Below are 16,121 nucleotides of genomic sequence, written 5' to 3' on the forward strand. Positions count from 1 at the left end.
CTATTAGATTATCTTTAAGACTAATAAATATATTTCATTTAATAGTCTATGATTTCTATACGATTTCAATTAATTATCGACATATTAACGATGTGTAAATTTGTAGTAATCACCCCCACGGGCGGAGCCACACTCGTATATACCCGGACTTTAGCTTGGGTGGCCCAATTTTTTTAAAAAAATTTATACATAAATTTTGTATAATTTTGAAATAATATGATATTAGCTCGGGCAGATCAATTTAAAATATTGTAGAATTTAAAATTCTAGTCACGATAGAGCCATATTTCTAGCTCCGTCACTAATTACCTCGAAGCATCACAAATGGATTTTTAATCCATTTTCCTTAGCGATATGCACGATGTGTGAGTGAAAGTAACTGGTTATGACATACACGATGCATGTGACCGAAAAAATAGAGACAAATAAAGAGGTTTTTTTTTTTTTAAAAAAAAAAAGAAAGATTAAAGTTAGCAATTTTTTAAAAAATATCCAATAAAAAATATTTAGAATTAATGATCATATTGTTAAATTTCCATCAAAATTCGTAATATTCCAAGAAGGTGCTTGATGCCAAATAATGTAAACATGTACACCATTGGGTTCAGATGTTCCCTAACATTTATTTTACAATTGAAGTGAGTTGTCACTCATTGATTGAGTCGTTGCATTTATTCATTTGTTTATTTGATTTGAACTCAGGATAGAACAGTTTTGAGAGGACACTTCAACTAACCCAATTTCGTGTGTCATTTTGATATTTTTGCGTATCCACCTGTTGCGGCAATATATAAATTCGGGTGGGGGCCCTTTCTTCCTCTGGCGAGCACACTTCATTACAAATTTTTTATAATTTTTGGTAAAACTGCATGTCATTGATTCTTAGAATTAGAATTAGAATTAGAATTAGAATTTATTTTTCACGAATCTTATAATATTTGAGTAAGTTTTAAATTAATAGGTCTCTTTTGATATAGTCTTACATATGTTTAGTAACTGATATTTTTGTAATAAAAAATAAAAATAATTTTGTGAGACAGATATTTTATTTGGGTCATCCATGAAAAAATATTACTTTTGATGTTAAGATCATTACTTTTTATTGTGAATATCGGTAGGGTTGACCGTCTCACATATAAAGACTCGTGAGACCGTCTCACAAGAAACTTACTAAATAAAATATTCGTCTCACAAGATTGACTATTATCTCAATAAAGATTTTGTGCTTTTTAATAAGAAGGAATGAAAATTTATATTAAAATTGTAGGAGCCCATTCGAATTTAAGGATATGGTCACAAAATCAAAACAATTGATGTCAATCTCTACTCTGATTCGCTACGCCAACGCAGTAATGTGCTTGCTCGTGCTGGGTATAGCTCTCTGGTTGTATATCCGCCATTCATTCTCGACTTGTGGACGTTTTACATAGGCCCATAAAATTAAATTAAATTTTATATTATTTTTTCACAACTTGTTGTTATTCACATATTTGAGCCACCGCCAATTAAAATATAAATCAGAATGATATTTAAGCTAGATTTGGGTCATCCTTTAATATTAGGAAAAAAGTTATTTAAGGGACAAAAGACAAAGCTGGTGTAGATACTCTGATTTTTGTATTGTATATGATCTTGAGATTTGTTAGCCGAGTCCTCGTCTCGAATATGGTCATTTGTCGTCGGCAAGAAAAATTCAAGATGGTGACAACTGACATTACAACCTTGTTTCCTTCAATCTAATGACTTCATATCGCGACAAAGTGTTAGTGATTTTTCATATATATTTCTACCAAATGGCTGTTAATTCTTTTGCGTAAATGCTATGGTCGTAGGATGGTAAATCAACTGAGCTGGTTCGTAAGTTTTTTCGAACTAGTTCAAAAAATATTTGATTTGTAGTAAATCTTATCGAACTTGAGCTGAACTCAAACATACTAGAAATTTTTCGAGCCGAACTTGAGCACAAATTATTTTGTTCGATTGTTTGCGTGTCACTCGTAAATCTTAATATTTATTAATATATATTATTTATTTTTGAACAATAGTCTGAAGAGTTGGCGAACATGTTCGAATCATTCAAGTCGAGCTCGAACTCGAGCTTTAATACAATCGAATTTGAGGGAAAAAAACTTAAATTTTCGAATCCGAATTCGACTCTTCAAGTTTTCGTCATTTTAGTTTGTTTACACCATGCTCCTATTTTAAAATGCATATGCCCAAAATTTTACCCTTAAAATCGAGTTTTAAATGAGAATTGAGTATTTTCATGAATATCCTATTTTGTTTAAAAATTCTATGCCGTATGGTGGTAAATAGATTTTATATCACGTTATAATTCACCATTTTCTGTTAAAATCTCCAAAAAAAAAAAAAGGCTTAAATTTATTATATATAATAATGATATACGATATCACACAAACTACAAACCCTATAAATAAATTATAAAAGAAATAACATTATTTTTCCTAAATCTATGATCAGTACATAAAAATAAAACTTAATTCTGCTTGGATTCCAACTTTCTTGACGTATTACACACTGATGCTTTTTGCCCATTTCGCTGGCAGTAAGCAAGACATTTTCAGATCAATTGAACTCTTCAATTTCCCTTTTCAGTATATAAATTTTTTTACGGGTCAATGCCGAACGGAGATCGATCGACGTTCACCCAAAGTAACAGAGACATGAATTAACTTGGGACTATGGTGCCGATATAGCCGAACCCGGCGATGGTGAAGGTGATGACTTGAAGGAATAGGTATATGAAGTAGCAGTTCTTTCCATAGAGGAAGTCATAGCATCCGCAAATGAAAAGAAACACTGCGAACCCCAGCTCGTGCACTTGTATTCTGGATAAATGACGAAATATTTGAGTCGATAAATTGCAACATTTATGGTACGAAATAGACATGAGTAAGGAAATTAAAGCCTAAACAAACTTTCTTTTAGCGTAATTTTTTTACCTGTCTCCGAGAAACTTGAACAGTTGCTTCTTTGGGGAAACATTCTTCGTGTTGGATTTGTTCTTAAGAGCATCTCCAAGTTTTTCAGTCACCACCCATTCATTAACTCTCTTCGCCTCGAGCAAACCGATGAATGTTGCCTTTGTACGATGAAACGACATCACGTTCTCGAATAGAACCCAGTAGAACAACAGATGGAATGATCTGAAAGTTTAAAATCAGACACACGATGACATCATACCTTACAGACTTGACCAAAATATCGAAATATTGAAATCTTCGTGTGTGAATATATATATATACCTCGGAGTCCCGACTGAATTAAGAGCGGTAATGATGCAAGGAATGTAAATGGCTCCCCATTTGGGGACGTCAACTTCCGGGATCAGTATGGAAAATGGCAGGACGACGCAATAGAAGAAGAAAGTGAACATGTGGGCTATAATCTTTCGGACAAAGAAGAAGCTGTATATTACATAAAACTTCTTGTACAGGGAAACTTTCTGCACACAAATATTAAAAAATTCAGCTAGTTCTATTACAGTAACATGAACTTTAAACAGTATAGTAAAGACAATATTCTTGTTTTTAAAAAAAAAACCTTGTTTCGAACAATATCTTGGAACATTTTTCTGAATAAATTGGCAGGCCCGCAAGACCATCGGTGTTGCTGGAATCGGAAGGCTTTAAAAGTACTAGGAAGTTCACTCTTCACCTGCCCAAAAAGAACAATTCTTGATCAAATTCATTGGGCGCGGGCTGGTAATTGAGTATATAATATGTTTGCGCTCAACACATACCTGGAGGTCACCTAAGTATATAAATTTCCAACCCTTGAGACCAGCTCGAATTGCGAGATCCATGTCCTCTACCGTGGTTCTGTCGTTCCACCCTCCGGCCTCGTTGATCGCTGAGATTCTCCATATCCCACCAGTTCCTGGAGATCACGCTACTAAGTGAATTGTACTACATGCATGGCTAATGTTGTGAGACAGAGCAACGTTAAAAACTTCAACAAAATATGATGCCGGGCTCAGTTGATTCATCAAGTAACTCAGGTTTAATCACTTTCGCAAGACAATCGACTACGTGAGGGAATTGCTAGTACTGGAGCCCGTCTTAAGTGGTCGTGTTTACTTACTAGCTCGGGTCCATGATCCTGGAATGTGTACGGGAGATATCATGCAAAGTAACATCTAGTCATACGCGTACGATGACATCTGTCTGAACATCTCAACTGACTTCATATATGATTTTTCACAGATTCAAGAATAATTTATCACACGATGAGCGTCGATTGTCATAGAATTCATTAGTCATATTGATTGTATCAATAGCTATTGTTGATTTACCATTAAAGCCGAAGAAGGCATGAGTGGACGATCCAACTTCTTGTTCGACTTTGAAATGGTAGTCTAGTGACATCTCTTGCATTCTTGTCAGGAAGCATTCATTCGCATTCACTGCAAAATAATAATATATCATGTTTCCCGATAATTACAGTATATCAAAATCTTTTTTTTTTGTTGGCATCGCGGTTTATGTAGCTTTTGGACATTAGAAATCAATGTTTCTCCCAACTTGGAAACCTTGGGACAAATTTCGGAGTCTCCAACGTACGAGGATGATTAAAACGTAGCACTAGGAAAAAAACATCGGATTCTTAATGGTCGATATGTATTTCTAGACAAGTTGGAAGTTTATCAAAAGTTTTAGTACCAAAAGACAAGAATCATCTCCCTTGTCAAGATCAGAGGTCGCGTCACATGCTCAAATTATAAAAGAACAAAGGAAGTTCACAAGAATTTTGTTAAATAGAATTAGTGTAACACTGGTAAATATAAATCTAACAATATTTTATGTACGTCAGGAAATAAAAAGGGTGGCGAAAGGTGGTCCAATTCATATATTTCAGATGCCACGTGACTTAACAATTTAAAGTAGGGTCACGAAAGAACAACCTGTAAATTACCGCTTTAAAATTAATTTATATCGAAGTTGTCGGTACCAAACACTCTAAGAGCCAAAAATGGTTAGATTGCCAGCTACTTTAAAGTTTGAACATATTAAATTCAAAAATATAATATTACAACAAACTCCTACAAAATCGTCCAGTAAATCATTTTCATAACATGAATCTCATATCTGATCCGACCTATAAAAAATATATTGTATTATGTCAAAATTATTACCTTTTACTCGAGATATAGATTCATGAAATCTTCTCATGATCCTGGAGTTATCAAATTATAAAATTATCGATTTTATTGGGATTATTTTAATTAATATATATCCTTCTGAGACCACCGACAGTCTCGGATTTATGTGTTCAGGCATTCTTCACCCGTCATTCTAATCCTAGTGACAATTACATTACTTAGGAAATATTTAATGTTTAATTAAATATTTAATGCCCAATCATATGTATGACCAATTATAATAATTAATATATGTGAAAGAATTGTAATTAATAACGAACTGTATAATTTAGTTATGATTATTAATTCCATTAATTATATATTGTTCAAGTACAGAATTCGTGCAGTTTTATTAACACATGCACGAATCGTTAAAAGCTTGAATATTCATTGAGTGAATCCAGAGATTCTAAAATTCATTTTTTAAACAAAAATATATATGATTATATTATATGGGTCATATTATAATTTTCTTCGGGTCAATAATTATTCTTATCGAAAGATTAGCATTCCATAATTTTTGGTAAACATCATATTTCGGTTTTCTTTGTCAACTTAATTAAATTCACGACTTTGTCAACCTCATTATTTATAGTTAATATTTATTTATTTAGAGACTTACCGAACCTCCAACGAGCTTGCACCAGGGCGACGTCTGAGTTATGGATCAGAAACGGAACGGCTCGCCGGAGAAAGTCCGGTTCGGGTCGGAAATCGGCATCGAAGATGACGACGTAGTCGCATCCCTTGACATAATCGTGTTTCAAACCCTCCTTAAGCGCACCAGCTTTGTAGCCACCCCTTGTTTCTCGAATTTGGTAGACTACGTTAATGCCCTTACTTGCCCACCTTAAACACTCCTTTTCAACCATGTCCTACAACGTTAACAAACGTATTTAGTGACCAAATCAAACCCAACTAATTCATTTACTTCTTATTTTCTATTACTAATTATTTTTTGAGAACTATTTTGTGACAAAAAAAAAAAAGAAGAAGAAGAGTTTATAACAACAAATTAACACCGAGGACCAGAAATGTCAGATATTCATAAGTCGATGGACCATTTTAGCACATTATAAATAAGAGGGGCCAAACCGGTTTTTGGCTCGCAGGTAAATGACCCAGGACCCCAACTTTCAGGATAAATAATTTCGATATTTTAAAATTTACGATGATAATTTTTAAATTGGGATCAATTATATATCATGGCCGGTCATAAAATCCCAGTTGTCCTTCCTTGGATTCTCATTGCGTTCTGTAATGAATGTACTGCATGGAAGTGAGTCATTAATGAAAAGAACTTGCACTATTTATGGCTGTTCTTGTGAGTAATAAATACGGATCATTATATGTAAAAAGGTAAAATTATATACTAATGATTGGAAAAAAAGTGAGAACTTGAAGCAAAAAACAACCTTGATTTGTGCTAATTGCACATCACAAGACTGACTTAAAATTTCCACAAAGTACATTCACCTTTAAATCATTTTTTTGTCCAAAAAAGAGACCCTTTTGAGATATTAAAACAGTGTGAATTCTTAATATAATTTCAAGAAACTAATGAAAATGGATTATTTAGTCTTTAGATACCTTGATGACAAGATCAGTGGAATCATCCAATACTTGTATCACCAGCCTATTGGTCGGCCATGAAAGATTACAAGCTGCACCAATGGAGATCTTGTAAACCTGCCAAAACCCACAAAATAAAAACAAAAATAAATCCCTTTACTCGTTCATATAAAGAACAATGGAGCCAGTTTGTGGAAAAAAAGAAAAACAAAAGAACAGAGCAAAAACAATGAAAACACACCTCCTTTTCATTGAACATAGGGATCTGAACAAGAACCATTGGAAAAGCCCCATTTCCCATCTCCAAATCGTCTTTCATCGGCTCCCATTTGTACCTTTTTTCAGGCTTTTTCCAGAAAAGCTTCACCAGGATGATAACGACCCCCATGTAAAGCCTTTCTATGAACACCATGATCGACATTGCCAAGCAAACGTAGACGCAGATTCTCAGCAGTGGGACGATCAATGGTGCCCTGATTAGCTCCCACAGGAGACCAATCTGCCCCGCCACATCTGCCGTGTACCCGGGAAATGACTCGGGTATAAACGTCTGCGCAGAAACTTCGGCCATAGCTTGATCAAGAAACCGCTAGCGTAAACTGAAAACAGTCCTCTTTCCGTGAATGCTTTCTGAATCAACCGACAGATCCGCTGGCTTGTGATCCCCGTTTGAAACCCGATATTTAGAACTCGAGTTTACGCAAATTAGATCGAGCAAAAAAAGTGCTTGAAAACTTGCAAGATCCTTCCTTTTACACCTCTTTTTCTGCTGTTTCTACGATCAGTTTGGGGCAATCAATGCTTTTTATTTCGTCCCATTTGATGTAAACGGGGGAGAGATATTAAAGCACAGTGGCATTGTGAACAGACGGAAGAGAAGAGAGGAGAAGATGAGCAGCGGAGATTGTGAGCAATGGGGAAAATAAACGGAGGAGATTATATAATCATTTGGTCAATTTTTGACTTGACTGTTGCCGGTAACTTTTTCGAGGCAAATTTATGTTAGGTGTTAAAAATTTAGTTATAGATATATTCAATCAATATCGCATCTGCCATCACAATTTTAAGTTTTGGTAATTAAAAATTATCGTTAATATTTAATATTTAATGTATAATAATAATAATAATAATAATAACAATAATAATAATATTTTTTATATGAGCTATATGTAGGTAATTCAATTTTAAATCTAATTTGGTTTCATATATAATAATTTGTTATAAAATATAATTATGTTTGTGTGACTTCTCTATCTAAATTTGTGTTTGGAATTTTAATTTACTATATATTTATTGTGAAAATAAAATAAATTACAATGGAAATCTGATACTCTGATAAAGAAAATTTAATATAATTTTAGAAACCAAATTATTAAAATTTTAGAAACCAAATTTTTATTATATTTGGTTTTATCATTTAATATATATATATATATATATATATATATGCACACGCACGCACGCACAGAGAGAGATAATTATTGTGTGTTTTGTTGATTTTAATCTTAAATTTGAAATTTTAAATTAATGTGCTATGTAATCAATAAGATGAAGTATGTATTTTAGAAAATCGAAAAAACAGCCCAAAAAATGAAATGTGGTTAATTTTATAAAGTATTATTGGAAAAGTAAATAAAACACACAAGATCAGATTCTTTATTCTATATATATACATATATATAATATATATAATCTTAATAAATATCATATTAAATATCGGTTAGTGAATGAGATATTCAACATATATTTATGTATATTTATATTGATATTGAGCATCAAGTAGATAATGCGCTTGTTATATTTGAGGTATGAAATATTACCGTGTCCAATTTAAAATAATATGTTTTGTTTACATTATTATATAGTAATTTAATAATATATCAGAGGATTAGTTGCAAAAATGATTTTGATTTGATAGTGTAACTTTTGGGGTTTCTTAATAGTAAAACATGCACGTAAGTGATTTGTGACAAATTAACAGTTGCATGAATCTGGATTCCTTCTTTATTTTTCTTGTCAAATTTATTTTATATATTATTATAAACTAGAGATTAACATTAAATACTATTTGAAAATATAATGTGATATAGGTATTTTTGGAGATATAATAAAATCTATAAATCACACGTGATTGAAATCATATATTACAACGACAAAAAGAAAATATAAATAATATTATATGTGTATCAGAATCTATTGATTGAGCGTTGAAGTTATCTATCTTCCACGTCAACAGAGAATCAACCATCTTATTCTTGTCTTAGATATGAGTAGGAGATATATCTAAAATATGTTTATGGTATATATTATGCATTATATTATTAATGTCTCGAGGACTATAGCCATATATATTATAACATGAGTATTCTTCAACTCATAATAGCATACTTAATTGGATTGGGTATCTACGCGTAAGGTGGATCATACCAATTTATTTAATATTTTGAAAACTCATAATTAATTAAATAACTTTATTTAGTGTTTTATTAGAAGCGATGTCATAAACAATTAATTAAATTACATGAACCAATAAAATAGTTCACAATCGTTTCATCGGATTTCAGCAACCTCGATTCCATGGGCACAACTGGATTTACTGCGGAATGCGATGTGAGGATACAATTTCTTTAATTTATATTTGTGGTAGTAGTACGTTTTGACATGCATGCATGTTATCTTGTTAATGGAAATTGTCATTATTATGAAAATAATGAAATTTTATGAATGTTATTAAATTGAAACGAGATGACTTTGAAATCTTCTTAGAAATTTTTCCACATAGCCATAAATCGTGGCCTTGAAATCCACGATTTCTTCTAATATATGACTGAGCGTTTGTCGATTTATAAAAAACTATAGCCAGTGGTAACAGTGCAACTCAAATCTTTTAAACCGCATAGCATCTCAAATGCAATTGTTCGGTCGATCTACCCAACAACGACAATTATTACACATCAACAATCTTTTTTCAATAATCGCATTCATTACAATCAACGAGAATCAAACCCATAATCTTAGCTCTGATACCAATGGTAGGACCGAGCGCTTGTCGTTTTACCAAAAGTTTTAGTTATTAACGTTACAACTCAAATCTTTTAAACCACACAGCAGTTCAAGCACCACATTTCGATTGCTCTACTCAACAAGAATAATTATTGCACCCAACATCTAAGAACTCAATTCAAATACTTTTAATCAGTAAAAGTGATCGTGCTTAGGGTGATGATTAACCCATTCATTCTAAGTACTTTCAGCCTAAACCTATTTTGAGAATTCAGAAAATATAAACATTGACACTAAATAGTTATCGGTGGATCGATTGAATCAAGATCAATTGTAATCATCAGAAATAAGTCAAAAATTGATTATATTTAGATTTCTATTTCTTTTTAATAGATTGAAGTTGAATTTAAATCATTCTACTTTTCAGATTGATCGAAGATGAATTCAAATCATATATATATAGATATATATATATATATATACATACATACATATATATATATATATAAAAGAAGGTTTAATGGACACATGAGATCCGAAACTTTCTGCCATCCACTTCCTCCAAATTAATGTTGTGGTGATGACGATAAGCCTCAACCGTTCCAACAGCTATTGTGATTTTCCTTTTTATCCAACTGAACATAACCTACCAAAAAATGACCTACAGTTCCGGCCACGGGAAATCGGTTTCCTGGCATGGAAATGGGATACAAAAAAATGGAAGTTGTGTCTTACCAAAAAAACAAGTGGCTAAAAAATATGACATTCTCAATCTATGATTGAGTATTGAATATGATTGATACGAAAAAGAAAAAAAAAAAAAAGTGGAGATCGTTTTGACCTCTTCACTTTTTTGCACGTCATAAAATTATATTCGTACTAAAAAAACTGAAATTAGCTCAATTATATATCATGGTTTATTCGACCTTATCCACATATCAATTAATCAATGATTCTGAGACACTATCCATGTAATAGGATCGAAGAAAGCTGAAATCATGTATAATTTTAAAAATATATATATGTTCATCTGTCCGAATACCTGAATCTAATCAATATTCCCATATATAAAAATCATGGATTCAATCGTGTGAACAAGTCTGTCATAACTCGGAAATAGAGGTGAGGTTGGCGCCACGTAGATCGAACGTCGAGCGATGGTTGAACCCTAACTAATGTAATCTTAACTTCATAATTACATCATTAAATTATTTTGTCACTTTTATTGAATTGAAAACGTCACAAATGTTTGAGAAACGAAAAGTTTCGCAGATTAAAACAAAAACTGTACTCAATTTGAGGAGTAAATTTTGAGAGATATTACAATTTTAAACATCGATCTGTGCCCATTCAAATCCAATTCGATCTGAGTCAACTCTCAACGAATTTGAGGTTTTAAAAAAACAAATTTATTTGATTTTCCATGTTCAACCTGATTTTGTAAAATGCATCCAAATTAAGTCGTCAGCGTCATTTAACAAAAAAATTAAGTCCAATATTATCATAATTTGACTTGTTTCAGTGCATCTAATTTAGGTGAATTACAAATATATTCATCATAGATTTCGTTTCCGAATACAACGTCGACAATTGAAGTTCTGAATGCGAGTTTAGAGTATGAGTAGATCTCTTGTGAGACGGTACCACTAATATTTCTCTGTGAGACGGGTCAACTCTACCGATTTTCACAATAAAAAGTAATACTCTTAGCATAAAAAGTAATATTTTTTCATGGATGACCCAAATAAGAGATTCGTCTCACAAAATACGATCCGTGAGACCGTGTCACACAAGTTTTGTCTTACAGTATTCTAAGGTCAACAAAAGTTACGACTTGCCCGTCTTATGTGCTTAAATCACAAGAACAAACACTTTAGAGAAAAAATAATCAATCTTAAGATTTGATTTGCTTTATATGCATGTGATCATATGTAATTCTTAACGTCAAATGGAGAAAAAAAAAACCCACAAAGAAAAAGTTGTCGATTTAGCATTTTTTTTCTTTTTCAGATTAAAAATTTATTGCTTTTATCCCTTTTTAAATCTCTGTCTCTATACATAAATATATATTTTTTTCATTTAAAAGTAAAGTAAATCGGCTGAAGCGTACAAAACTGCGCGATTTGCTGTTGGCATGCAAATTTTAACAAATTTTCTTTAATGGGTCATCTCTGGCTGCCCAATTTTCCAATTCATTATGTTGGGTTGTGAAAATGACTCTCACGATTATTAATTAATAATTTTGTATAATTGCCTTAATATCCGCCTATGTTATAGTTTTGGAAAATTAAATATAAGGTGGCTAAATGTTTGACAAAACAACATGAAGTCCATGTTTTCTGCCAAGAGTCAATCTTAGCATAGTGATTGATATGTGTGGATAATAAATTTTAAAAAATTAAAATAAAATGACAATTTTTTTATTATATATTTTTCATTCACTTATATGAGTAGGTATCTTGTGAGACGGTCTCAGGAATCTTTATATGTAAGACGAGTCAACCCTACCGATATTCACAATAAAAAGTAATACCCTTAGCATAAAAAGTAATACTTTTTCATGGATGATCCAAATAAGAGATCTGTCTCACAAAATACGACCGGTGAAACCATCTCACACAAATTTTTGCCCACTTATATTAGTGGCACAAAATACTGAAATCATATTTTAAGATGTTGTTTGTACTTATAGGAGAATGTTCAATACTTTTTTGTATTATATAAAGATTATAAACACATATTAGATTGTTTGTTTTAATATTGATCCCCATGTCTGAGTGGTTGCAAGTTGCAACCTAAGGTCGGAAAAAGGAGGGTGGAAAGTTCTGGGCAAAGACGTAGCTATGTAGGGGCAAAAGAGGGCTATTGCCCACTAGAGAATTTCATGTATAAATTTGAAGATATCATGTAATATATAGGGCTTAAAAGCCCACTAAGATTTGAAGAATAACCATTCGACCAAGTAAGGCTATTTTTTATTCCTATGATTTTTTATGCAAGATTGTCAATTTAGGTAGAAATAGAGAATTTGTGCTTTTTTTATTTTTATAAAATTTGTTTGGCATCAAGGCTGGGACACCTACTAATAGCATTGGTGATGTAGTTGTATAAATTTCTCCCAACAGAGATGAAATGTGGGTTCAAACTCCCGTTTAAGCAAAATACATTAATATCACATAAAAAAGAAGATAGGGATACTACGAAAGACAAGGATTGCTCAAATGTAAATCGATTCACTTTTGGTTTTTCGCTGATATTCTTGATAGCTTGTGTTTCCTGCGTTAAATGATGGTTGACTTAAGATTAAAATGTTTTTGGTGAGAAAATCTCGGACGTCCTCTCGTATCTTTTTGTAACAATTGACATGACAATTTCGATACCGTCCATGCCAATTATATGTATAATTTTGATATTCTATTTATCAATTGTGTCCTCCCATGTGCCTATCAATTAGGTGACATTGATCTATTTAATGTGATGAAACGTATCTAAATTGTGCATTCAGTAGACAACTGTCAACCTCGTAGAAGCACGATGTACGAACAACATGTTCATGGGAAATTAAGATTGGAGTATGAAACCAAAATGCCACATGACGACGATTAAGATTTCATAGGGTCCCTCTGAATTCGAAAGAAAACGATTTCATCACTAATTAATAAAAAAAAAAAAATTGGACCTGACAGGAATATGGTTCGTATCCATGTTTAGTGCCGCACAAGAATATTAGATTGTGATTAATTGATAGAAAGTAATATTATAAAAGTTAATATCAAATAATCAATCCCTTTTTTTTTTTTTACCAAAGCATCATGTAGGGTTTTATTTAAACTTTGTATACTTAATTTTACTCTTTTGAAGGTTTTTCTATACTTAAATTCGTGATTAATTAAGATGTGTGACCAATAAAATTTAAAATTTTTATTTGGTCCAGCTTATGAATTCGATTCGACTACAAAATTTCATTTTTTAAAAAATTATTTTGCACTTGATTACTGTGATGGCATCTAGCTATAATTCATGTTATTATGCAGGATTATTAAATGGTAGCACATGCTACCTTTAACTTATTGCCCATAGTTTCTAATCCATTCCCATTCAATGACATTTGAAACAATTGCAGCTACCGATTTTAGTTCTTGAATAAATGATGTGTGGGGCTTCTGGGCCTATTGTTAGGTAGTTTTAATGAGTCCCTTTAGAATTATACGGGCTTCCTAAATATAGAGTTTATTGCGACAATTCTTTAAATAAACGATACAATAAAACTGTTAGCCCCTTAATTAAGACTTAATTTGTATCTTGAGTTTGAATAATTAACAAAAATATTTAAAAACAATAATATCTGCGCAATTAATAAGTTTCTTTGGATCTGCTAATTACTTCATGGTGATCTTGAACCGGAGATTCTTGGATCAAATGGAGAAGACAATCTACCTCTGGAATACCAATTCGTAAACACTTGGGCCATAAGAGTAACAAATGAGGGCTTCGAGTTCGATTTACAAGCCAGCAACATTTAACAAATATTGAATGATAAATGTATTATAACTTTTTAAATATTAAATTGCGCATGTTATAGTGATGCAAGACCCCAATAAATTAAGAAAAATCTAACATACGAAGAAAAATGCCATTATCTGGAGTAATCATGTATTTTACCCTTGCACCTTTAAATATGTATGTGTATAGAATGTAAAATAGAGAGTCGAATTTTACATGCGTATTTTCAAAAATTTATTTTTTTCCCTTTTTTTTAGTTCACGACTCGAACTTCATAAAGTTTTCGCTCTATTTTTTTGTATTTAGATCGTTCAATTGTTAGAAATTGAAATTCCAAATAACGTATTCAGCGAAAATTTCACAGAATATCAAATATTTTGATATTCCCAAATTAAAAATCTAACTTTGATATACAGCAAAAAAAAATTTGCACAAGTACCACATATTTCAGTAATCTCAAATTAATATCCTAAAAAAAAACCATTTTAAGTTAGGTCACTTATAAAATGTCCGGGTTTAACTTTTTGTATCATTGACTCCATTCGCGCCAATTTCTCCGGAGTGCTTGGGTTTAAATTTTTGTATTATTAATTATTAGCAAATAAATATACTCTTACAATGTCAGAGTCCGATATCGGGTACGTCCCGGGAACCCACCTCAGTCGGGTCGACCCACCAATAGATAATCGACCCATTTCCTTTTATTTATATTTTCAATTATTAAACTATAAAGCCCTGTTATATATTTATTTTCTTCCAATATTAAATTATCATCATCAAACATTTACATACTTCAAAGTTATATATTATATTTTAATAAAATACCCATCAATTTATCTTCCGGCTCAAAAGTCATATCCAAATACAAGCCATAATTATATTATTATAAATATTATATCAACTTGTCTATATAAAAAATTATTTATACTATAAAAACTCTCTTTAGGAAAAATATGAAGGCTCATGAGGCGCTCTTCCAATTAACCATCCACTCAAATTTCGTAATAGATTATGTAAGTGGAATGTATATTTTCATGATATTTTCATAGTATCTTATCTTAAATTTAAAAATCGTGCTCTATTACATGAAAGTGTTTAACAACAAATATTTATTGGTAATGTCTTGATCTTGTTTGTACCATTGTATAGACATTTAAGATTCAGTATGAGGAGTTAAGTCACATATTTATGATCTATTATGGAGAGTTTAACTAAAAAAAATTATAATTCTTTCAACTTATTATTCAGTCCGGAGAGTTAAACCAAATATTTATGTTTTGTTTTAGATCTATTTGTGAATAAGTTTAATAATATGATCAAGTGATATATAAAATATTATGATGTTTTAACCTTGAAGATGTGTTATCTTTAATTACTTAATGACAATCATATCGCTTACTCTTTATATTATATTTCAGATGATAATGAGATAGAAGATCAAGAATCGACTCAAGAGGATGTTGATTTGGTTAGGAAAACTACTATTTCTTTGTGTCATGTCCACATTATTTTGAATAAGTTGAACAGCTGTTTTTTTTTTTTTTTAAAATTGGATTGTAAGACGTTGATTCGTTGAATAAAATTTATTTTAGATTTAAAATATTTGTTAGGCTTGGTTTTTCTCGGTTAATTTAATTATTGAATTACAAAAACATTGCCGATTTCACTCCATGCATCTCGGAAGAGTTAAATCAAATATTTTAGTTGGTATCAGAACTAACATTTTATAGTACAGAGTGGTTCTGGGACGAACCAAGTGGAAGCTGGTGGGTATGTGAGGCCCGGGGCCGAAGAGGACGAAAAGTGATCGCCGATGTCAAGATGTTGCACGGACAATGAGCGGCTCCTGACAAGCTTAAAAGATTTGATAGATACATCTAAT

General features: G+C 31.7%; 1 protein-coding gene across 1 annotated transcript; it reads right to left on the reverse strand.

Moving 5' to 3' along the window:
• Window positions 1-2,410: 2,410 nt before the first annotated feature.
• LOC142524807 (glucomannan 4-beta-mannosyltransferase 2-like) lies at window positions 2,411-7,639 on the reverse strand. Its single transcript, XM_075628915.1, has 9 exons — window positions 6,975-7,639; window positions 6,752-6,850; window positions 5,784-6,036; window positions 4,316-4,426; window positions 3,764-3,900; window positions 3,565-3,678; window positions 3,267-3,466; window positions 2,964-3,167; window positions 2,411-2,849 (listed from the first exon to the last, which is right to left on the reverse strand). The coding sequence occupies exons 1-9, from the start codon at window positions 7,302-7,304 to the stop codon at window positions 2,690-2,692; spliced, it is 1,608 nt and encodes a 535-aa protein (XP_075485030.1). The 5' UTR covers window positions 7,305-7,639; the 3' UTR covers window positions 2,411-2,689.
• Between the last annotated feature and the right edge of the window lie 8,482 nt (window positions 7,640-16,121).

This window comes from Primulina tabacum, chromosome 2, assembly GCF_025594145.1.
Source record: "Primulina tabacum isolate GXHZ01 chromosome 2, ASM2559414v2, whole genome shotgun sequence".
NCBI classification, from domain to species: Eukaryota; Viridiplantae; Streptophyta; class Magnoliopsida; order Lamiales; family Gesneriaceae; genus Primulina; species Primulina tabacum.

What these genes read in the sequence shown, in the direction of transcription:
- LOC142524807 (XM_075628915.1), bottom strand. Translation starts at nt 7,304, where the DNA reads ATGGCCGAAGTTTCTGCGCAGACGTTTATACCCGAGTCATTTCCCGGG. An exon ending in TATACTTAGGTGACCTCCAG is followed by an intron (nt 3,679 to 3,763) that starts GTATGTGTTGAG and finishes CTTTTTGGGCAG; the next exon opens with GTGAAGAGTGAACTTCCTAG. An exon ending in AATTCAGTCGGGACTCCGAG is followed by an intron (nt 3,168 to 3,266) that starts GTATATATATAT and finishes TTAAACTTTCAG; the next exon opens with ATCATTCCATCTGTTGTTCT.